The 24585-nt window shown below is 43.8% G+C and overlaps 1 protein-coding gene across 1 annotated transcript in view; it reads left to right on the top strand.

Annotated features, from left to right (window-relative positions):
- LOC136486680 (polyubiquitin-like) overlaps nucleotides 1–24585 on the top strand; it is a 352654-nt gene that overhangs the window by 205121 nt on the left and 122948 nt on the right. Inside the window, exons 3-4 of the mRNA XM_066483643.1 lie at nucleotides 9378–10036; nucleotides 17966–17969. Coding sequence (XP_066339740.1) covers nucleotides 9378–10036; nucleotides 17966–17969 — 663 coding nt within the window. The remainder of the gene's footprint in view (nucleotides 1–9377; nucleotides 10037–17965; nucleotides 17970–24585) is intronic.

The raw sequence follows: 24585 nt of genomic DNA, 5'->3' as shown, positions 1-24585 counted from the left end.
AACTGGCGGGTCTATCCGATCATAGCCTTTTTGCTATGGCCCACCTTTCCAACAATCTCCCTTCTGATCCAGACATTGGCAGGCTCCGCGAGACCATGACCTCAGCAGCTGAGCTTCTGCTTGCGGGATTCCATCATAATAGTTTTTGCCCCACGTCTGGCTGTCACCTTCCATGCTCTACCTCTTCACCCATGGGCCCCACAACCATGGGGGTAGCGTCGTCAGCAGAAATACTAGTCAAAGGGCCTGACCGTTCAGCGTAACAAAGGCCCATTGCATCAAAAATGCGGTTCAATCGTCTTTTCCTAGCTAGGCTTTGGCATCTACCTTTGTGCTCCCTGTCGCCATAAAATCCAATAATTTCTTTGGCTTTGTGTTCAATCAAATTCACAAAGCTGAAGTCCGTCATAAAAGCATCACAGGGTGCAATGCCAAGATGTGGAAAGACGTATCCATCCCACCGCTTGATATTAGAAAACCGAGTTTCGCTGCTCAGCAGAAGGCTATCGTAGGCAATCCGCTCCTCCACCAAATCTCGGCTGATTTGCTAGCGAAATGTCAAAGCAAAGGCATCTGCAGCCTCAGTGTCGTGTGGCCCATTAGCTAGGATCTCGGCCAGGCGAAAACCAACCATTGGTGTCATCTCCAAGACCAGTATGTGAGCTTTCGGTAGGTTATTTGTCAACGCTTCGGTCACATCCTCGTCGGAGCACACATGGTGATAGAACTAGTAGTCTGTCCACTGTGGCCATTTATTCCGATAGACTAGCACTATCTAAATGGTGCCCTTTGTCTTCTTCAGAACAAAATTGTAGGACCCATAATGGGCCACCATCTCAATCTTGGTCCACCTATCCTTAACCACCTTCTTGTGTAGATGAGTCCCGTAGTAGCGAGCGAAAGTCTTTATGCTCAAGGCGCACCTAGACATCTTGTGCGCCATGGTGAATACAGGAGTCAATTGATGGATCTATGGGTTGAAGCACTGCAGAACCTCACCAACAAAGTCCTCATAAGGAAATCACAGTCTAGCTTCAAAGAAATCATAGAAAACAACTGCTTCATAAGGCTCTGGGCAGGGCACCTCTTCTCGACCTAGAGCGCGACATAGGCCTTGAAGCAAAGCCTTTAGAAGCCCTCGCTCAACATACTTGTCAAGCTTGCCTTCTGTGACATGCGAACGCCCTATCCGGTATGTAATCAGAGTCAAATCCTGTTGCCCTCTGATGGCGGTTGGCACTAGCCCCGTGGTTTCACCCTCCTCACCTTCCTCCACAATCTCAATGTCCGCATCAGTTTCCTCGACCTCCTTATTGCATGAAAGGCCTGGGCCCCCTCCAGTAGGATTTTTCGGTGCCAAGTTATCACCAAAAACATTCAGTGACTGTGCCATCGCTCGCTCAGACACGCTTCATGACTAGGTGTGAGATCTCGAGCTAGAGTCGTCAGATGAGCTCCTGCTAGGCGGATTGCCGCTGACGATGACTCACTTGACATCTATCCAAGTGAGTTACATACGAAAACCCAAAAACCAAAAATACTAAAGAAGTGAAAAGAGCTAAAACGCTAAAATTATACAAGTGCACAATAAGGAAATAAAAAGTGAATAGAAGGAAGAAAAAACCAACCTATGGGGAACTTGGTGAAGGTTGGAGTTCTATCGAGGATGAGCAAGCTGCTGACCAACTCAAGCAAAAGGCCGAGAAGCTAAAGCTTCTTTCTCGAGCAGGGGTAGGAGGAAGAGATGAAAGTGCATGGCACCCCTAGTACAGGTGGGGCTTATATAGGCACCCACGGTGTGTGGCACAAGCCCTGAGGAACAGACACGAGGCTTTGAATAACCGCCATGATGGTTCAAGTTCCAAGAAACGTGAAAAAAAATCTCGGGCACATGAAGTGCGACCAACGCTGCCGATCTTCACCCTTCGCCAGGGACAGTGTCCAAGCCCCATGGCAAATAGCTCCCTAGATTGCATGAGGCACACACGCAATGGTCAGAAGACTTTTCACATGGTGCCAAGAGGCTAATGTTGGGGGTAGGCCCCACTTTTGGGGCCCCAAGGGGCTTATCCGCCGCCCCATCCTCACCCTGCCAACGCAGATGGCATCTCGCATAGGAGAAAAGATGGGGGACTAAGGCAAGAATGGTTGTGGCTTGTCAGCATGTCAAGCATTTCGCTTAGGTAAAAAGGCAGGCACAGTGCGGTGGAAGTATGGGAGCCTAGGTCGCTTGGGCGAATGGTCGTTAACAATTTGTTCAGTCGTTTTTGCAGGTCTCACTGTTAGAGGGGTTAGCCGCCCATGCTTCATCCGACAACCTATGTCCACCAGGGGCCCGCTCGGTCAGACATAGAGGCAACATGAAGCGGTGCCGGTTGGCTCTCCACAGGTCGGTGTTACCCAAGGCAGGCGGTGACTCTGAATGGCAAGCAAGCCCACATCGTTGAGGAATATTCCCTGAATATGTAGTGGTTGTGGGGGCATTTTCGTCCCACAAAAAGCCTACGGGCGTGTATAAATAGCTCTCGTCTGTGGATTGTAAAGGGAGGAGGCCACAAGATCAATAAAATCGATTGTCTTGTTTCGCTTGTGTGTCACTTCAGTGTCTTTTCGCATTTGAGTCTGTTCACGTGGCAACCAGGTGTTTGAAGGCTTGGGCCTTGAACAACACGAAGGGCAAAAATTGTTGGTGAGGAAGAACGTGTGGACCAAGGGGTGATCAAACTCACGGCCATTGTCACACTTGACTTCCTTAAGAAGGGAGCCGAACTGAGTGTGCACATATGCGAAAAAAGTTGGATAGAACAATGAAGGTCTTGGACTTGAGGCGAAGAGGGAAGGTCCAAGTATAGTGGGTGCAGTCATCAAGGATGACAAGGTAGTACTTGTAACCCAACACACTCACATTAGGAGATGTCCAAAGATCACAATGTATTAAATCAAAAGGTTTAGACGCATGAGTGTTTGACAAGTTAAAAGGAAGGCGCACATGATGAACTAACTGATAGGCATGACATATATGATCAGAGTTGTGTTTATTCCAAGAAATAGCATTGGAGCTGACAAGCTTGGACAAATCATCATGACTAAGATGACCGAGACGATGGTGCCAGATAGTGGTGGATGACGCGGTGGCTGCGAGGGTAGGGGTGTTGGCTGTTCGTGGAAAGAACAGTGTTGATGGTAGTAAACACTCATCATAAACCATCAATATAACTTGTATAAATGCATGAAAATGATTACCAACATAGGTATAGGGGTTTAAACTAATAAATTTCACAAGTTTTGATGAATCTGTGTTTTTACGAGGATTTATTCAGAAAATGAGCAAGGTGGACCCAGTCATCAGAGCAAATCATGTTTATCCATGATGAAACCAACTTAAGAAGATTCTAGGACCATCCAGAAGACAATGCACTGTGACCCGACTCGAGAGGTGATAGGGTGGGGCTGGCTGGCCCCACCTATAGGCCAGTCGACCTCCTAGCCCCACTTGGTAGCCCTCGCTTCGAATATCGGTTCTCCACTGACTCCTACGTTCAATCTATGCCGTTGCTCAAGGTTGGTTCATATCGATGGCTCAGATTTGATGTTGCCATGGATTCAGGGCCCACGAGTCCACTGGTTCCCCCTATAAAATGCCCCCCATACCTCCTCCCTCAGGCATCAGAGATCATTATCATTATCCTCCATCATCCTCAATCAGAAGAGAAGAAGAAGAACCTTAGAGCTCCAATAATATTCGTAGGCATAGCTAGCTAAGTTAGATCTAGAGAGAGGCAAACTTTTCACTTGGATTCTTGATCTTGTCAACAGCTTTGCTTGGTAAAGCCTCCTGTATCCTCTTTTTTATCCTTCATTATTCTTATATTTTGCTACATTTGCTATGACATTGTTCTTAATATTATTCATATTCTTAGTTATTATGTTCATAGTTTACTTTGATTATATGCTTGGTATAGCTAGAGTTATCATTATGTTTATGCATAAGTTCACAAAGTGTTGACTCTTATGTGTGGTGCTTGTACATTGTTTACCTGTGGATGCACCTTACATTTCAGATCATGTGGTAGATCGCGAGAGTGACATACTTGTTGAGTCCTTTGTAGTCCCCCTCCCGAATGTAGACCAAGTAGGACCCGGTTGCGAAGGAAGTCAGGCTTTGTTCTTGATATTCCTTAGTAATGTCCCTTATATGTAGATATAAAGTTAATCTTTTGCCATGATTGCTAAGTATAACTACACAATCAATGTATGCTGTGACTTGTAATTAAGAATAACTTAGGAATTAGTTTCTCTTTTTTATCTACTTAGTCCTGCTATTGCTATCATAAGGAGTACTCTAAGTGTTTCATCTACCATATATATATATATATATATATTGATTTACCCTTGTTTAGAGTAGAAGGTTGGTTGGTTTATTGATTCATCATAAGTATAAGTTATCAATATATTTCCTCTGTCAGTCGTTCCCTAAGGTAAAAATATAAATAACGATACCTGGAATACTCCCGGGTGAAGTGCTACGATGGTATATCTGTGCGCTTGCAGAATTCCTTAAATATATATATTCTTTCTAAGTCACAATAAAGTACCATAAGTATTTCTTAAGTATCATTATTAGTAGTGATGCTAAAAATACCAACAAACGTGGTAGAGGTTGCTCATACTATTGCACCTGACTATCACACTCAAAGAGGCCAAAGGGGTCAAACTCAATGGAATAGTTGTTATCAGTGGTAAAGCAACAAACAAAAATCAACTTCTTAATGATGTTAGGTGCGACTAAAATATTAGAAAGAATGAGAGATCGTTGTAGCGTGGAAAAAGAGGATGACCCAACAGAGGTAATAGGAAGCAAGGCCATGTTCCTGACAATGATAGATGAAGAACCAAACGAAGAGGGAGGGTGAGAGGAAGTTAGTATACCAGCACTGTTAGTGATGGGGACGGGGTTTCCCGATCTTCCATCAAGTGATGATAACCATCATTTGGGTGGAGCATGACACACCGATCCGACTTCAGATCCAAAGACCTGAACCCTGCAATCTTAGCACCATGACTCCTCTAGTCATCAACCATGTCACCAATCTAGTTGACCTCGCCAAGAATGCTAATCCCTGCCTGTGAAACAAAAACACAAGTAAGAACTCGAAAGTATACAGCTCAAAGATTGGGACAAACTGCAGATGTATGATTAAGTTCTCAAAGTGGGTTTCCACAAAACAAAAGTCGGCGACTATCAAAGACAGATTGATCTAAGCAAAACCCAAAACCAAATGATGGCGGCGGCGACTGATTATAAGGTCTAAGGGTCACCACTTCCCCTGGACGTGCCCCCGTAATAGGCTCAAAGAAGATACACGGCCCAACGGACCAAAAGTGGTGGTGCAGCACCTAATAGATTCTTGGTGCTGACTTGTTTCGAAGATTGCCATTGACTCTATTGTAATTTGGACCTCAACCCAAGGCCATTGGTTAGCTTATGAAATTATCTTTCGACCCATAAGTGGATCGTCGAAAATAGAGCTTGGATGCATCCTAGGCGTCCATTTCATTGCAGACTAGTCGTGAAGGCCGAGGCAGGCTCAAAGTCGAGTTGGACTAGGCCTCCAGCTTGTGTTGGACGTCCTTACTGGTCTTCTCTGCCTCCACACCTTCCTCCAAGTTCCTCATGACCCTCTCCAATGTTCCTAAGCAAGTTAACATCATTAGGAAGTAATCTATTCTCAAAAGTATGAAAATGATTACTTAAGAACGAGCTCACCTCTAAATTTAGTTGGCGCATTCGAGCTTGGGTCATTGGACCTTGCATAATGGTTGGAGGATCAGGGGGAGCATCCGAAGGAGTGATGTCCTCATTAGATGGCCATGTGAGAGCTAGTCCCCAAATCAGCACACCACTCAGTTAAAGATGGCGACGACATCAGGGACATGGTATGGAAGTTGTTGATCAATGGCGCCTTATCGCAAGAGCCGAAAACCATCGGTGATCAGGAGGGCTGTGGTGGCTACTGCGTAGGTCCAGCATAGTCAAGCATCGAGGTAGGCACGCCCTCATAGGCAAAGCCCAGGCGAATGCCGGGGCTCCAAAGTGGAGGGTAGTAGGGTGGGCACTGCTAGGGCACAGCGATGAAGGTCGCCTGTGGCTCAAACAGTGAGAATGGGGGCACGGTGCTGACCCAGATGGTGCACCGGGGCCGTACAGGTGCAGCCACAGCTGCACGATGCCCACCCACAGGTTGGCAATCGGGGTGAGTGGAGGCAGGCCGCTAGGACTGGACCGCTAGAGCCAAAACCGCCATTGCCAGCAGCGACATATTTTCCACAGCGCTTGCATTGATGGTTGTTGGAGCATGGGTTATGGTTGGAGGCCGAACCATCAGGGATGGCACCCCGTCTGCCATGGACAGGGACACCACTGGCAGATCCGCCTGGTGGGTGCTGAGGGGCAGAGGGCATGATGATGAAGGTGGGAGGCGGGGCTTCCTTGGTGGCTGCGTCAATGTCGATCTCTTTGAGAAGGAGAAGGGTGTGAGCCTCCTTGAAGGTCGGGAATAGGTGTTGCATCCTCAAGTTGAAGACCATATGATGGAACTTGTCGTTGAGCCCACGAAGGAGCGTCAGCATGAGGGTGTGATCACCGACTGGATCCCCAAACTTGGTGATGGCGCTAGCCATCATCTCGAGGCGATGGCAAAAGTTTGTGATCGACGTCGCCCCTTGCTTGACCGTGCCAAACTCAATGGAGAGGAGGAGGGCACGTGATTCACGCTGGCCAAGGAACTCAGATTTGAGAACCGACCAAGCTATGCAGGCACTCGAGTTGCGAAGCATCACCATCTGCTGAGGATCACCAGTGATGGTGCCATAGATCTAGGAGAGGATAGTGTAGTCCTTCTTCACCCACGCTGAGCGTTTGAGGTTGGCCACATCAGAGAGGACGTGATCCATTAGGGCATACTTTCCTAGGATGACGAGGAAGAGGGTGTGCCACCGACTGTAGTTGTTGGCGGGTGATCCAATGTCACGAGGACAAGCACCTTGATGTTGAGGACAGCAAGGGCTTGTGCATGCATGGTTGCATGCTTGTCCTCATACGTGTTGAGGGTGGTGGCACGATCCTCGACGGCCTTCTTACGAGTGGCTTCGGCCTTGTGCTGGAGGCGAAGTTGCTCGGTGGTTGCGTCGCGCGCAATGGAGGCCTGGTGCAATCTCAGCGGTGGCGACAGAGTGGAAGGAGAGGCGCATGCTGTCAGTGAGATCAGACGGCAGCCGGGAGGTGGGCCAGTGAGAGGATTCAGCGGTGGCGATCTGGCCGGCTAGGGGCCTCATTAGTGGCGGTAGGGTTTGTGGAAGCGAGGAGAGGTTACAGGAGCAAACCATCTCGTTGATACCATGAGAGAGTATTAGGGTTTGGATAATGCTCGATTAACCATGTTTAGTGACAATCAGTGAGCACATAAAGGCACGATGGGGAGCCTGGGTCGTCAGGCCCGTGGCCTGTGCGTTTACATTCTAACACATACAATCACTGCCAATTTCGAAGCGACAAACCTATCATTGTCGGATTTTAAAACTGACCAGCGGTGGTGAATAATTATCACAGTCGCTTATCATTGTTGTGTTGTGTTACCAACTAGCAGCAATTCTTGCACCGAACCTAAAATTATTCGATTCGATCCGTTTAAGTCCTATAGTTGACGCCCCCCCCCCACGCACCCGCCGGCCTTCCTCTAGCGTGCTATCTTCCTCCTCCTTCCCTTCTCTCTCCTCCTAGCTAGATCCGGCGTGGGCTAGCTAGATCCGGCGTGGGGCAGATTCCTTGGCCGACGTTTGGGGGGAGGCCTCCTCGGCCGGCGCCTGGGGTGGCGCAGGCGGAGCTCCCAGCACAATGATGTGTGGATGAATCAATGATGCATTGAGATTCTCCCCTTCTTATGTGTTATCTCTCTTTATGATTTGATGAATCTCTCCCTCTATATGATGTGGTATACCGATCTATGATGTGTTGAATCTTCCCCTCTCTCCGTGATGAAACGATCTATGGATGAGTCGAACTACTACTACAATGCGAGAGGGCTGGTGCTGGTGTTTTCTTTTGCTTTTGCTGTTTTTTCCTTTTTGGGTTTTGTGAAAATGGGCATCACTGCAGATGAAAATCTGGCAGTGAAAGCTGGTTTTGATCTATCAGTGATTGTCACTTACGGCGTAGTGTTATATATTTTCTTGCACCAAGCATGTCTTTTGGAACGAAAGAAGATGTCTTCTTCCGAAGTTACAAAAAATAGGAACATGGCAAGCTAGTTTATCTCCACAACAGTTTTTTCTAACGTGAAAATAGAAAACGTGTGAGGTGCACGTTCCCATGCAAACTTCTATCTCTAGTTTTTTCTTCTTCTATACACTATTGCCTGATGATATTTTGGGGTACTTGATTGTTTCTATTTTTACCCTCACTTAATTATATATTGTCTCTTATAAAATTCAACGGTTCAGATTTACTTGTTCTCTTATCTATGCATACAAGTAGCATAGCCCAACTATAAAATGCCATCTATGCGGACCCTAACTCTTCCACCTCCGATCTGCTGCGTAGGCTCTCTGACTCTGGTGGCACGGAACAACTTCGTTGACTTCAAGGTACGCAACCTTTTTTTTCTGCCTATATCTCTACTACTAGTAGTCTTATTATACTTCTGGTGTCAGACTGTCGATGATCTTTATAGCATACAGTCAGTGCCACCAATGATTTTTTTGATCGTCGGATTGGTTACATCAAGAATATTAACAATTGGTCTTGTTTTTTCTTGCGGAAAAAAATGTTCATATTGAGAACAATGGGACATAGCTTGTATATTAGATTAGATAGGAATTCATGTTACATGTTCTTGGCACGGAATCTAGAAGCTTTATTTTTAGAATTATATTTCTACACATACATAAAAGGAATAGCATGATAAACAATGACAAGTCCAAATTTTTATATCTCTGGGTCAACCTTTGCCACTGTAGATTTATCTTTTTTTTTCTTCTACTGCCTATTTCTATTTGAGTTGTTGACGCTTTCGGCTATTGTTCCATATATAGTAGCATAAATAAGAGCAAGAAAAGCCTCTGTTCCTTTTTTGTGATGCTGGAAATTCAGGGCTGCATTTCTGTTTTCCAATTAGACCTATGCATTGTCGCAACTATTAAGTGTGTGCTACAATATTATAGTCCTTTTTGGTTGATTTAGCATTCGCCTGTTGTCTATTCAGTTAACGGGTTCTTTGCTTCTATTTGTAGATGTTGTGTAGTATAGCCAAAATATAATCTGGATGGACGCATTTTCTTTGTCTAAAAATTGGTGATGTTTATGTGCTTTTGTTATTCAGCATGCAGATCTTTGTGAAGAGCGCCACCGGCAGGTCAATCTGCCTCACGGTTAACCCAGGGAATACCATATCCACAGTTAAGGCAAAGATTCAGGAACGACACCGCCTTGTCTTTGATGGAGTGCAGCTTGAGGACAATCTTACATTGGCTGATTATAACATTAAACATAAGTCCACACTCGACCTTGAAGAAAAGATGCAAATATACGTAATAGAGACGCTAAGAGGCAGGACCATCCATCTTGAGGTTGACAACTTAGATACTACTATTGGCAACGTGAAGGCCAAGATTGCATGTAGTGAGGGCTTTCCTATGGATCAACAATGCCTCATCTTTGCCAATAAACAGCTAGAGGACAATAATCGTACCTTGGCGGACCATAACATTAGGAAGGAGTCCACCCTTCTTCTTGTCCTCCAGCTTCCAAGAGGTTCTATGTGGATCTTCGCGAAGACACTAGATGGAAGGACCCACACTCTTGAGGTTGATCGCTCAGATACAATCCTTGATGTCAAGGTGAAGATCTACGAGAAGGATGGCAGTCGGCCCTTTCAACAACACCTCATATTTTGTTTAAAGCAGCTGCTGGACAACCTCACTCTAGCAGACTATAACATTCAGAATGACTATGCCATCCATATGGTTCTCTGCCTTTGTGGTTGTTAATGAGATGGACATTTGCATGAATGGTCATTCAACAACGTGTACTATGTTTTTTTTCAGTCTTATTTCTTTCGAGGAGTGGTGTGTGATACCTGTAAAACTATTGATGCAGCCTTGTTTCGTCTAATATAGTGGTGTGTGATCAGTAAAATTATCACTGTATTATGCTAATATGTGAGATATTATATCCAGCCCTTGATCTGTTTGGCACCACAGTGGCCTTGCCAGTGTGTGGGCGGCGTGGTCGGCCTCCTTGGCCGGCTCCTGGGGTGGCGCAGGCGGAGCTCCCAGCACAATGATGTGTGGATGAATCAATGATGCATTGAGACTCTCCCCCCTCTCATGTGTTATATCTTTATGATTTGATGAATCGATCGATCTGTGATGTTTTGAATATCTCCATCTATATGATGTGATGAACCGAACTATGATGTGTTGAATCTTCCCCTCTCCATGATGATGATCTATGGATAGATGAGTTGAACTGCTACTACAGCCCGAGAGGGCTGGTGCTGGTGTTTTCTTTTTCTTTTGCTTTTTTCCCTTTTTGGGTTTTGTGAAAATGGGTGTCACCGCAGATGAAAATCCGGAGCAGTGATTGTCAGTTAATTGTTGTCACACCCGATTTTAAGGATAAAATGGGATGCAAAATCTTATGTGTGCCCAGAGATTAGTCACACACATAAGCCGACAAATTATAAATAGTATCATCATAACTGTTTATTACATCATGAATAATAAGACAGAGTCTTCACATAGATGTAGCGGAAGTATAAAGAAAAGATCTATCACAAAAGCTCCATATCACAGGGACATCAACTGGTTGACCACAAGTCTATTATTCCTCAGGGAAATCGATATTACCATAGCCATCTGTTACCCATCCGGGACTTTTATCCAAATAATGAAAATAAACAAGCGTAAGTACATGTCGTACTCAACAAGTGTAACATGGGGTTCATGAGGCTCAAAAGGCTTGACACAGGTTTAACAGCATTCAGCTATTAATTGTCATAATTTTATGCATAAGAGTAGTAACAAGTTGTTTCAATCCCAAAGCAAAACACGTGATCAAAGTAAACATGAATAATGAATAGCATAAACGGATAATTCTTAGTGATCATCTATTCCATAAGGGTTCCAAGGCCACTTGTGACCGTGAGCACGACTGATATACCGGTTTTACACTCTGCAGAGGTTGCACACTTTCATTATGAGTCGTGATACCCATATGCCCGGGTTTATAACTCCCAAAACACTTCCAAGGTGTGCAGACAGGGGTCACATGAAGCCTTTCAAAGGTTCGTCTAACAAGTTAGGACCGCTAGGTTTCTGTGCCCTGCGAATGTAGGGCTCCCCTTCCGACAGGCACAATGACACGCAGCCTATACACTGATGGATAGAGACAGCACTATATCCAACACGAAACACACCCCTCTTGCGCCATAAAGGTAACCTCTAACAATCTAGAAAATGTCCTCATACTGAGCTAAAGCCAGAGCCATGTAGCCCTCACAGCTGTACTGTAAGTCCCGGATGATCACTTACAGATAAGTCCTTAGGGAGAGGAATCTGAAGCATTTAGAAAGTAGCTAAACACTCCAGCCCCCTATTTCCAAGTTGCTAAAAAGTTAGATTTTAACATTTATTGCATATACCATTAGTCAAGTTACAAGATTATAGTTTAGTTGAGCACTAGCAAAGCTACCCAATGCATATCCCGTAGGAGACAAGGTATTAGTTCAATTCTAGGGAACTCCTATCAAGGTGACACATGCAACATTAATATTATGTATTAAAGTTGATAGGAAACAAGGATAATCCCATGCTATACTTGCCTTGAACAAAGTACTCCTGTTGTTCCTGCTCGTCAAAGTAGTATTCTTGGTCATCCGCAAATTGCTCAATGTCTATACTCGATAACCACAGCAACATACAAGCATCCAGAAGCAATCATGCATAGCAAACAAAAGTTATAGATTAGAACAGTACACCAATCAACATAAAATCAAGATAAAAAGTTTGTAAAACGATTCAACGTCTCGCTATGAACACCTAGACGCAAAGATCACAAAATTCAGAGCTAAAACAAAGAAGTTATTAATTAAACAAGATTTCCTTTAGTAAAATAATAGATTAAATCTAACCTCAAATTTTATGAGTTGAAAACATACCTAACAGTAGTATGAACATGTAGTTTATGGAATTACAAAACTAACGCAAGTTGAACGGATCAAATCAGAGTTAAAACGGAGATTTTATGGCTAAAATAAGATTAGTGGCAAAACTATAAATAGGTGAAAACGTATTTTGGACCCAAACCCAATAAAACTACGCTTTCTAAAGAAGAAAATAGATTCTGGAAAGGTGCTATGGACCGCGGGTTCTAAAATCAGAAACCTGAGGGGCTCTTTAGAAAAAGACAAGGATGGCGGGTTGAGATCTAAATAGTTGTACGGGTCTTATGCAAAAGCGGCCGACGAAGGGGTACCGGGGAATACCAGCCGTTAGATCAGATTCGAGACTGTGCTACCCTCAAGTTATCTCTAATCATCCTTACTTGCTCTTCTGCGTCTCTTAAAACATCTGGCCTGAACACTTGAGTTTCTCCCGTTTCATTACAAAACAACGGGGTTCTATACTTTCGTCCATACAAAAGCTTCGAAAGGTGCCATATTGAGACTCTTCTGATAACTATTGTTATACGAGAACTCTGCATAAGGCAAACTCTTATCCCAACTTGTACCATACTACAACGCACAAGCTCTCAACATGTCCTCTAATATCTGATTAATCCTTTCAGTTTGCCCATCTGTCTGAGGGTGATATGTTGTACTGAAATTCAACTTTGTTCCCAATGAACTATGTACTTGCTGCAAAAAATGAGACGTAAATTGAGTAACCCGATCAGACACAATTTTCTTGGGAACTCCATGTAGACACACTATCCTCTCCATATATAACTAGGTTAACCTTGGTCCATTATAAGTAGTCTTGACCGGTATAAAGTGAGCAACTTTATTTAACCGATCCACTATCACCCATATTGAATCATAACCTCTCTGAGTGCATGGTAACACAACAATAAAATCCATTCCAACTTCTTCCCACTTCCACTTAGGTATCTTCATTGGTTGTAACAATCCTGCAGGTCTTTGATGTTCAGCTTTGACTCTCTGACATGTATCACATAAAGCAACATATTCAGCCACATCTCTCCTTAGTCCCTTCATCCAATACTTCTCTTTCAGATCCAAGTACATCTTGGTACTTCCGGGATGAATAGAGTAAGTAGACTCATATGCCTCACGAAGAATTGCACCACGTATAGCCTTAATCTTAGGTACACATAGTCTTTTCCCAAACCACAGAGTTCCATTATCATCCATACAGAAACCTGGTGCCTTGCCAATCACTATGTTCTCCGCTATCTCTTTCAACTTCACATCCTATAACTGGTCCTTACGTATTTCTTGCTCTAGTGTGGGTTCTAACACCAACTCCACTGCATTAGTGACAAAGCTCAAGTTCAGTTGCTCAAATTCAACACACAACTCACTTGACATAGCTTCCACTTGCACTTCCTTAGCGTAACTCTTCCTGCGAAGAGCATCGGCAACAACATTCGCCTTTCTAGGATGATAGTGTACCTCTAGATCATAATCTTTAATCAACTCTAACCATCGATGCTGCCTCAAGTTTAGATCTGTCTGGGAGAATATGTACTTTAAACTCTTGTGATCAGTGTAGATATCACTCTTATGTCCAATAAGATAGTGTCTCCATATTTTCAAAGCATGAACCACTGCTGCTAACTCCAAATCATGAGTAGGATAATTTAACTCATGCTTTCTCAACTGTCGGGATGCATAGGCCACTACTCTTCCTTCTTGCATAAGAACACATCCGAGACCTTGATGAGATGCATCACAATAGATCGAGAAATTCTTGCTCAGATCTGGCAAAACCAATACTAGGGCTATAGTCAACCTCTTCTTCAATTCTTCAAAGTTAGCCTAGCACTTTTCTAACCACACGAACTTAGCATTTTCTCCAACAAAGCTATCATAGGCTTGGCAAGTTTAGAAAAACCTTCTATGAACCTTCTATAATATCTAGCCAATCCCAAGAAACTATGAACCTCTCCCACATCGGTTAGTGGTTTCCAATTAAACACATCTCTCACCTTGCTTGGATCTATTGCAATTTCACCATTAGAGACAACATGGCCTAGGAAAGAAACTTCCTTTAACCAAAACTCACACTTGCTTCGCATAGCATACAACTTGTGCTCCCTGAGCTTCTGCAAGACCAACCTTAGATGTTCAGCGTGCTCTTCTTCCATTTTGGAGAATACCAATATATCATCAATAAATACCACTACAAACTTATCCAAAAACTCCTTGAACACCTTATTCATCAAATACATAAAGTATGAAGGTGCATTGGTCAAACCAAAGGACATAATAGTGTACTCATACAAACCATACCTCATAGTAAAAGTTGTCTTGGGTATGTCAGTTGCACTAATCTTCAACTGCTGATAACCAGAACGAAGATCAATCTTAGAGAAAATACAAGCACCTCTCAACTGATCAAATAAGTCATCAATTCTGGGCAACAGATACTTGTTCTTGATAGTGACCTCATTTAGTGATCGATAATCAACACACATCCTCTGAGTACCATCCTTCTTATCTACAAATATAACCGATGCTCCCCAAGGTGACAAACTAGGACGAATGAAACCTTTCTCCTGTAACTCCTTTATTTGTTTCTTAAGTTCCTCTAATTCATTAACCCCCATTCTATATGGACACTTATCTATAGGTGCAGTTCTAGGTAATAATTCAATAATAAACTCAATGTCACGGTTTGGTGGCATACCTGGCAAGTCATCGGGAAACACATCTGGAAACTCATCCACCACTGGATCCTCCTTGTTGACGCTATCATCAAGCTGGTTCACTATGGTTGTCGGTTGTGCTTGTACTACAACATCGACAATGATTCTATCCCCATTGGGTGTGGTCGCAACAACTACCTTCTCCTTACAATGAATTACTATTTGGTTTTGCTTCATCTAGTCCATACCCAGAATCACATCAATGCCGGATGTTCTCAACACAATGGGGCTCACTTTGAACTCTACCCCCCTTAAGGATAGATTAGTTGGAAGACAACAACAAGAAGCTTGCATACTACCTCCTGGTGAGTTTACTAATATGGGATGTTTCATGGCACATAAGGGTATGCTATTTGTTCTAACAAATGCTTGTGATATGAAAGAATGCTAAACTCCAGAATAAAAAAGAATAGTGGCAGGAGTGGAGTTGACATCAAACGTACCGAGCATGACTTCTAGTTCCGCAAGCGCCGTCTTTGTAGACACAAGATTCACCTTCCCATAATGTGGTGGCTTCTGGTTGCTATTCTACCTTTGGGGGTTTGCTGGTTGGGCCTCTTAGGGTAGTTATACGATAGGTGACCCTCTTTTCCACAGCAGAAACACTTGTTGTGGCTGCTAGGTGCACTGGTCTGGGAGTGTTGTTAGGCGTTCCTTGGCATGGTATCTGCTGGCCACTCTGCTGCTGGGGATGTTGATTACCATTCTGTTGCTAGTACGGTGGATGTTGCTGGTTCTGGTTGCGGTTCCATTGATTAGATGGTCCCTGGTACCTCTTCTAGAAACCTTGCTGAGGGTTGGTGCATGGACGAGTATTGCTTCCAGAGGCCTATCCCTGAAGCCTCCTCTTCTTGGCCTCCATCTCTTTGCGCTTGTTGTCAATAACAATAGCGCAATTCACTATTGTCTGGAAATTGGGGTATGTATTGGACATAAGCTAGAGTTACAGACCGTCATACAGACCCTTGAGAAAGCGGCGTTGCCTATCAGCATCATCAGCCACCTCATTCGGAGCATAACATGACAACTGAGCGAATTTGTCACGGTACTCAGCTACAGACATAGATCCATGTTTCAGAGCTCTGAATTCCTCCTGCTTCTGCTCTATTAATCCTTCAGGTATGTGATAGGATCTAAAATTCTCTCTAAATTTCTGCTAGGTGACAGGAGGAGTATTAGTGGGACGTCCTTACTCGAATGACTCCCACCAGTCTTGAGCTTCTCCCTAGAGTTGTCCTGATGCGTACAACACCTTCTGCTGATCATCGCATTGCGCTATGTTGAGTTGCTTTTCCACTGTGCGAAGCCAATCATCTGCTTTTAGTGGATTAGTGGAATGAGAAAACACCACAGGATGGCCTTAAAAAAATCACCACGCTTGTCACGCGGTGCTCCACGATTCTGCTGATTCTGCAACAGAGCTTGCATAAGCTGTGTCTGCACTGCCAGAAGCTACTCAATAGTAGGTGGTGGTGGTAGTGGTGGATGTGGGAGAACACCTCCATGACCTCAGCCTCTTCGTCTTCCAGACATCTGACATCCAACACAAATATTCAAAATTTAGAGATTTCCATGTTATATACACTTATAGAGATATAGAATACATTCTGACAATTTTCTGGATGAGTTCTAACATCAGCATCTAGGTAAAACAGTCATATCTCGAGTTCTAGATATCCAAAAGAGGCGTTCTTTACATGGTTGAAATCTTAAGAAATTATCTACAACTTTTATTCAGAACACATTCCCAGATTCTGTGGTTAGGGTACTCAAAAATAGGATACAATCGAAACTGTTTTAGATTCTAGACTGCGTAGAATCTTCAAATTAAAACAGCTATATCTCTCAGACCAGATCAGATATATGGGTGATTCCAGAGGCATTAGAAAGATACTTAAGTATAGTTATGTCCATAAAAAATTCATAACTTTTGGTCGAGTAGATTTAGATTTGCACTAAGATAAGGGCGGACTGCTCCAAAAAACAGATCCATGATAACATGATGTACCAAACCCAACTATTTATTTATTGACTCAAACTTTAATATTCTTAACTATAAAACTTGTGGACATACCCATAAAGTTCTAGCACTCATTATAAAAATCCAGCTCACACATAAACATAATAACAAATCAACTAGGCACACCAAAGTTCACACCACACTACTAGACTCGACTTAACTCAACTTGACTCGTGCTACTAATATCTTATTACATAGAAGGGACTCCAACCCCTATGGGAGAAATTTATGGGGAAGCTCCTCGTACATCATTGGCAGGTTGAGGCACACCCTTTGCTCATCTATGACTTGTTGGTATCTCTTAAGAGTCTGTTGCTGTGCCTTCAACTGGTCTTCTAGTCGCCGTTTCTTGTCAACTAATTCATAGGCATAGTTCACCATCACTTGAGTAGTGGGATCTGTGCCTTTAGTGTCCATTATTGCTCATCCCAAGTCTGGGTGTTGGCAAGGGAGGAATCGGTATTGGTCTTCCTTCATATCATCAAAGCGATGACCACGAAGACCCATGTAGGTTACCACGGCTGCATCTTCTATGCTATCTTCCATGGTGGCACAGTGAGTGTGATGTGCATAGTTTGAGTCCAGCTATTATGCTTCCTTCTCTTCATCCTAGATGGAGATGCACAACCTGGTCATCCAATAAGTGTCCTCCAGAGGGTGCGTATGCTCGTTGCAGACGTACTCCACAGCTGCGTCCCAATCATCGTAATAGGTCTGAAGAATCCCCATAAGTCGATGGTGCGAAATGGAGGATTCACACCCTAGCTTGTACCACACCTTCGTAGTCCATCCTAGGGGAGGGATTGGATCACCCTTTTGAACGGTGTCCTCCTCATCATCATCAGACAATACGACAACCTCCACTTCTTTAGGTTCTTCTTCTTCAGGCTCTTCCTGGAATAGCTCAGGCGTAGGTACAGATGCTGGCAAATCAACTTCTTGCTCCTAGGATTCCTCCTCCTCCTCTTGTGGATCCATGGACTCATTCAACCCACGAGGCGGGTAGTAGCCTCCGGTGCTGATGCGAGTGATTTTATTGGCACGAGGCATCTATAGAATTAGATTTAGTCAGATTAGAAGCAATAATTTTCATAACAGAATGAGGCAAAAGAAGCATAAAATTTAGCAAATAACAAGGGTAAGATAGAAAGCATGAAATGAGTGAAGCAAAAGAGGCTAACACGACCATTGCTAACTATGCTTGCGTCCTACAGTCAACACGGCTCTGATACTAATCTGTCACACCCGATTTTAAGGATAAAATGGGATGCAAAATCTTATGTGCGCCCAGAGATCATTCACACACATAAGCCAATAAATTATAAATAGTATCATCATAAGTGTTTATTATATCACGAATAATAAGACAGAGTCTTCACATAGATGTAGCGGAAGTATAAAGAAAAGATCTCTCACGGAAGCTCCATATCATAGGGATGTCAACCGATTGACCACAAGTCTAGTATTCCTCAGGGAAATCATCATTACCATAGCCATTTGTTACCCATCCAGGATTTTTATCCAGATAATGAAAATAAAGAAGTGTAAGTACATGTCATACTCAACAAGTGTAAAATGGGGTTCATGAGGCTCAAATGACTTAACACAGGTTTAACAGCATTTAGCTTTTAATTGTCATAATTTTAGCATAAGAGTAGTAACAAGTTGTTTCAATCCCAAAGCAAAACACATGATCAAAGTAAACATGAATAATGAATAGCATAAATGGATAATTATTAGTGATCATCTATTCCATAAGGGTTCCAAGGCCGCTCATGACTGTGAGCACAGCTGATATACCAGTTTTACACTCTACAGAGGATGCACACTTTCACTATGAGTCGTGATACCCATATGCCCGAGTTTATAACTCCCAAAACACTTCCAAGGTGAGCAGGCAGGGGTCACTATGAAGCCTTTCAAAGGTTTGTCTAACAAGTTAGGGCTGCTAGGTTTCTATGCACTACGAATGTAGGGCTCCCCTTTCGACAGGCACAATGACACATAGCCTATACACTGATGGATAGAGACCGCACTATATCCAACCCGAAACGCACACCCCTTGTGCCATAAAGGTAACCTCTAACAAGCTAGAAAAGGTCCTCATACTGAGCTAAAGCTAGAGCCATGTAGCCCTCATAGTTGTACTGTAAGTCCCAGATGATCACTTATAGATAAGTCCTTAGAGAGAGAAATGTGGTACCTCTTCCTCGCGTAGCCTGGCTATGCTTCATCGTCGGCACATCCGTCTTGTCATCATGGTGGTGGAACTGGTGTGGCCAGTGTTGATGAAGGGGTACCAGATCTGGCTTTGGCTAGGGTTCAGATCCGGCTAGTCGTGATAGGTGCCAAAGTAGGGGATCTAGATCCAACCTATATCATCATCGAGGTGGTCCTTTTGCCATCAGCTGACCTCGTGTCGACAAATCGAAGGGGATTTGGCTCTGGCCTGGGTTCGAAAAGCTATGAGAGAGGGTGTGGCTGGAGAGTGCAGATTGATGAGTCGAGCTGCTATGCTGATGGCACCTAGGGTCCAGAGAGAGGTGGTAGAGGGGGTGGCTAGATAGTGGAGAGGAAGGCCATGGGGATAGGATTTTGAGCGGGAGGAGAGATGGTGGTGGCTGGAGGATGGAGATGGAGGCGAAGGCAGAGACGATGACTCCTTGTGCTTTTATGTGGCCATCATAGTACCACAAATGCCCTTGTATAAAATTGATGGCATGGTAAACCTAATTTCCATGTGGCGGGCAAAAGAGAGACATCTAATTTTTGGTGTGTATTGGTGGCACTGCTCGGCGCGGTGGGAAATTTTCGCCGAAAATCAAATTTTCACGCGGGCATATCTCCCCATCTGTTTGGGGACCACCAACACTGCAAAATGGAATCCCGAGAAATGGACAAAATAAACTAAAAAACTTATGCCTCCTTTGGAATGGAGAAACAGGAATTTTGAAGGATCCAAATCCTATAGGAAAAAATCCTATGAAGCCCTTTGGACTAGCAGCTCTGGCGGGAACCCCGACTCCACCACATGCAAGTCCATGTCTAAATGGAGGTGGGCAGTGGCCAGGGCTGACGTAGACCCATGGCAAACGCCATGCATCACTACCTCCTGAATCCGTGCCAACAGAGCACAGATGCGCTCAAGGAAGTTCGGCCCTGCCGGCAGCATGGACGTGGCGTTTAGCTGCACCATGATGGCTGAAAAGAGCAAGAATGAAGAAAACCCTACCAATTAATAAGATGTGATGCCATACAGAACAAGAAGATACGGTAATGACATGCCTTACCAGCGAGCTGCGCCTGCGCTTAACCCGTTGCGGCTTCAGCCGTGGCCGTTTCCCTATCGGCTATGGCATGTCCACAGCGGAGAGGCACGACCGTAGCCGCTCTACCTCCCAGTTCTCTACACAGAGAGTCTACCTGGTCATGTCTAGGTCCCACACCATCATCTCCTCCCTTGGACACTTCTTCGCCGCCATGGTTCAAGCTTGGAGAATGAGGTGCTATGGAGGAGGCGACAAGCAGGAAAGGTGAGTTCGCAAGGTTACAAGGCAATTGTACTGATTTCCTTGTTTTTCCTCTATTTTTATAGTAGGGGACGTGCACAGCTGATAGAATTCTAGCATACTCATATGCCAAGTGATAGAAGGATGTAAGGCGAGGCCACATCTCCACAATCTCTAAGGAACATGACTTCAGAGAAATAATCATCGAGAAACGAGCCGCTAAAATGGAGTAGCCAGATAGCTGTTCATATTTTACTACATTCATAAGAAACTCTGAATGCGGCACATTTTATCTCGTCGGACACTATACAGTATGGAGCTATGAGTAAAACTATTGCCTACAGAGTGCACTCGGTCACAACATTTGTATCAGTAGTAGTAGTAGTCATGAGTGGGTTTGATCTGTGTTGAACCCAACTCATCTTATTTTTGTGTATTTGATAAGATTTGTTGAACTTACAAGAACCATGCATCAAGGATTATTTTTATTCATAAATTTTATACTTTACAGGATCACACAAGGTCCAGACATCTAAAATCTTGACTACTCCTGTGCAGGCGCACGCGCGTGGGTGGCGTTGGCAGCCTGTTGCAGTAGGGGATGTCCCCTCCTGGGCCATCATATTGACGTGATAGGGCGAAGCCCTGCCACCCACCCACACAAACGTCTTGGTTCTGGGGTGGTCGATGGCCCCCAAACTATAGCAGCAGAGACAAGAGGCGATAGGGAAGGTTACACCTGCTGCCTTGTCTCTCTAGAGCTCCTAATTCCATCCTAGAGCTTTTGCCTTCCACCCTACTATGCTGCCGACGCCTCCTACTAGGACCATGGCAGAGTGGACGAGGTCATCTATCGACCAGGCTGAGTTTGACCAGTTGTGAGAGAGGAGGGTGATCCTAGAGGCCACCGAGGAGCTCGGGTGGAGAGTCCCAACGAGAAGCGAAGTGGAGCCAAGGCCAAAGGAACATGAGGCCATCTCTTTCATCCCTTTCCACCTTCTTGGGTTCGAGCTACCGGCACACTCCTTACTCCGGTATTTGCTCTACTACTATGTGCTCTACCTCCATGACTTAACCTCAGAGGGGATCCTCCATCTCTCAGTCTTCATCATGCTCTACGAGCGTTTCCTGGGAATACCGACTCATTATGATCTCTGGCGGTTTCTTTTCTAGGTGGTTCCTTTAGTGTCCTCTTGGCACCATCATTGTTCGATGGGGGCACCTCGATCGAAGTTCGTCCTAGATTGGAGGAGCATTACCTAAGCCTTGAACACCACTAAACCGCAGACCTAGATTGGGAGCATAGGTGGCTCTACATCCCCAATAATGAGCGGCCACCGCTGCTGACTTTTCCTCATGACCGGCTACGTCCTGACATGCCAAAATCATGGTCGAGGCCGCCAACCCTGTCAGAACCACAGCATTTGCGCTTATTGCTAGATGTGATCGAGGATCTAAAGGACCGGGGACTGACGGCACCGAGGGTGATTGTTGGTATAAATTAATGCACATAGAATAATCCGCAAGCATATGGATATTATAACGATGTAGCACTTCACCTTGAGTACCTAGTTTTATGTCAAACTCAAGGAAACATATGTGAGAATAACCAAATCTAACTTACCTCAAGTTCACAATGAAGGCTAGATAATAGGAGCGTAGAGGAGACTGCTATGGTCTTCTAGTTCTAACTTTGGTAAGCTTTGTCTTCTATTGTTCAATTCAGGGGATATTACTAGAGAAAACACAAATAGAATCTGTTTCCTATAGTAATAAGGTCCTGCTAGGCCTACTAATGGGAGGTGGACTAGAGAGGATTCAATGAGGCTATAAGAGTCACCCTCGCGAGCTACCACCGATCCGGAAAATAGGGTACATCCATTTGTAACCGAGTCTAAGCACCAGGCTTACACTACGAATACTACTTTAACCTAGGAGCTACAAGGATTATGAACAAGAAGCTTACTTGAATTAGTAGTCGATTACTAGAGAAATCTCAGAAGCAAGCTCATGAAAAACTTGATTCTATCAAGGTACAAGCCGTAGAGAGAGCATCGACAACCCATGAATCCTCTGAAACTCTTCCCTCTCACTCTATCTCTCTATCTCTAATACAAGATAAGGTCCTATTGAGGACTAATCTTCTCTTGATTGCTAGCTCTGATCCTAGTGGAGATATGGATTAGGGTTTCTAGCCCACAGGCTCTTAGGATCAAATGCCAAATCATGCCCTAGAGGTGGGGGTGCAGAAAGGTATATAAAGGCTGGAGCGTCAATCCTGAGCCCTCGGATCGAATCGACTTGAATAACTGGTGGAGATGCAATCCTTAAGCCTATAGGTGGGGTCGGCCGGTCCCACATGTCATGGGCATGGGCTCCGCTTCGGTGAAGAGCCTCCTAGAGTCTTCTAGAGTCTTTCCACACTGTTTACGTGGGGGAATTCCATAATTTCCTTTGACGAATAGGTCCTCCTTGGTGGTTTTTTATTAAATCCTACTGAAAAAACAGATTCACCAAAACTCATAGAATTTGTCACTTTAAACCCCTAAGTCTATATTGGTGATCCATTTTAGCCCTTTATGCAAGTTATATTGACGATTTCTAATGAATGTTAACTACCGTCAACAAACTCCCCCACACTTAGGCTTTTACTCGTCGTCGATAAAAGGATGGATTACTCAAGACATAACCTTAGGACAAGTCATCAACATAAAATTATTCCTAGTCATTCATGCTCTGCAGGATTCAAAGTGTCTACCATGAAACTTTGGGCGATTGAAGAATAGAACAACTGAAACAGATCACCATTTTCCTTCAGTCAAGTCGATTGGAGACACATTTTAAAATTTTGAAAACAAAACATAGCTTACCTTCTCCTTTTTGTGGTACTCTCAAATCACTCTATAAATGTAGTATTTTTGGATCCTCACCAAGGCATTGATGACTTAGCCTTCTTTTTGCCTACTTCTAAAAGCTTATGTGGAGCTCAGGTAAGGATAAATGTGAGAACATACTTGCATTGCATATATTGTAAAGTCAAAACAAGGATCCAAGGAGAAAAATGTCATACTCTAAGATCAAGATGCACATATGTGTGCATATGTATATGGTGGCTATCCTAATTCTACTATGGTCTTTGAAACATATCTCTCTTGTTTGAAACTTGAAAATACCTTGCAAGAAAATATGGGCTATCTTATTCATCTTCTTTTTTCAGGAGAGCATCTGAGTACCCATTGTTTTCAATATCTCGGACACTTGTCCACTTTTTTCAATACTTTTTTTCTCTTTTCTTTCATGAATAACTTTTGCATAGCCCATGTCGCTTTTTTTGTTTGAATTGAAACTTTTCAAGAGAGACTTTTACAAGAACTTGGAGCATTTATCCTAACAATCATATTTTTGTGTCTATTCCAAGTGTAAGAGTAGAACATTTTTGGGTGGATGGAAAACATGTTGTTGCGTACTCCCAGTCTAGGAGCAGCAGATATAAGTGGAGTGTACATGATCTCGATCTTGAGAGCATGATAAATTTCTCAACAAGGGTCACAAGGTTTGACCAAACTCAACACAATGACAAGTAGTATATGTAGAAGGTTTCTCTAGTCTATCATATCATGTATGGCTCTGGTGGGATGTTGCTTAACACAAAGGAGAGGTTTAGCTATTTATTATACTTTTTGAAATAAAATTCTCCAATAACAAGAAATCAAGAATCAAGTTCTCATTATTCTACTATATCTCATTCCACAACAACTTAAGTAGCATGGGGTCCCTAATAATAAGTTCCCAATAGTAGCAAAACTTCCAAGAAAAGTATTATGTGAGTGTATCCTTTAGTCATGACTAAAATAATCTTTCCTCGGATTTTAAAATTGTTTATCAAAGGATTTTCAATTTGGTTCGAAACGGAAAGCCAAATATGTGAAAATAGTGTATTGGGCTCAAACCTGACCAAGGACAAAGCGCAGGGTGAGGTGGCACCATGATGGGCCGGCTAGTCCAAAGAGGAGGCCGGGCGGCCTACTCTAGGGGCTGCTCGAGGCCCACTTTGTTGGACGTGGTCCTTAGCTCAATATTTTCTGAGCTTTGTGATTTTCGTGATTGAA

This window comes from Miscanthus floridulus, chromosome 10 (genome assembly GCF_019320115.1).
Source record: "Miscanthus floridulus cultivar M001 chromosome 10, ASM1932011v1, whole genome shotgun sequence".
Lineage (NCBI taxonomy): Eukaryota > Viridiplantae > Streptophyta > Magnoliopsida > Poales > Poaceae > Miscanthus > Miscanthus floridulus.
This window is presented reverse-complemented; position numbering and strand designations above follow the sequence as displayed.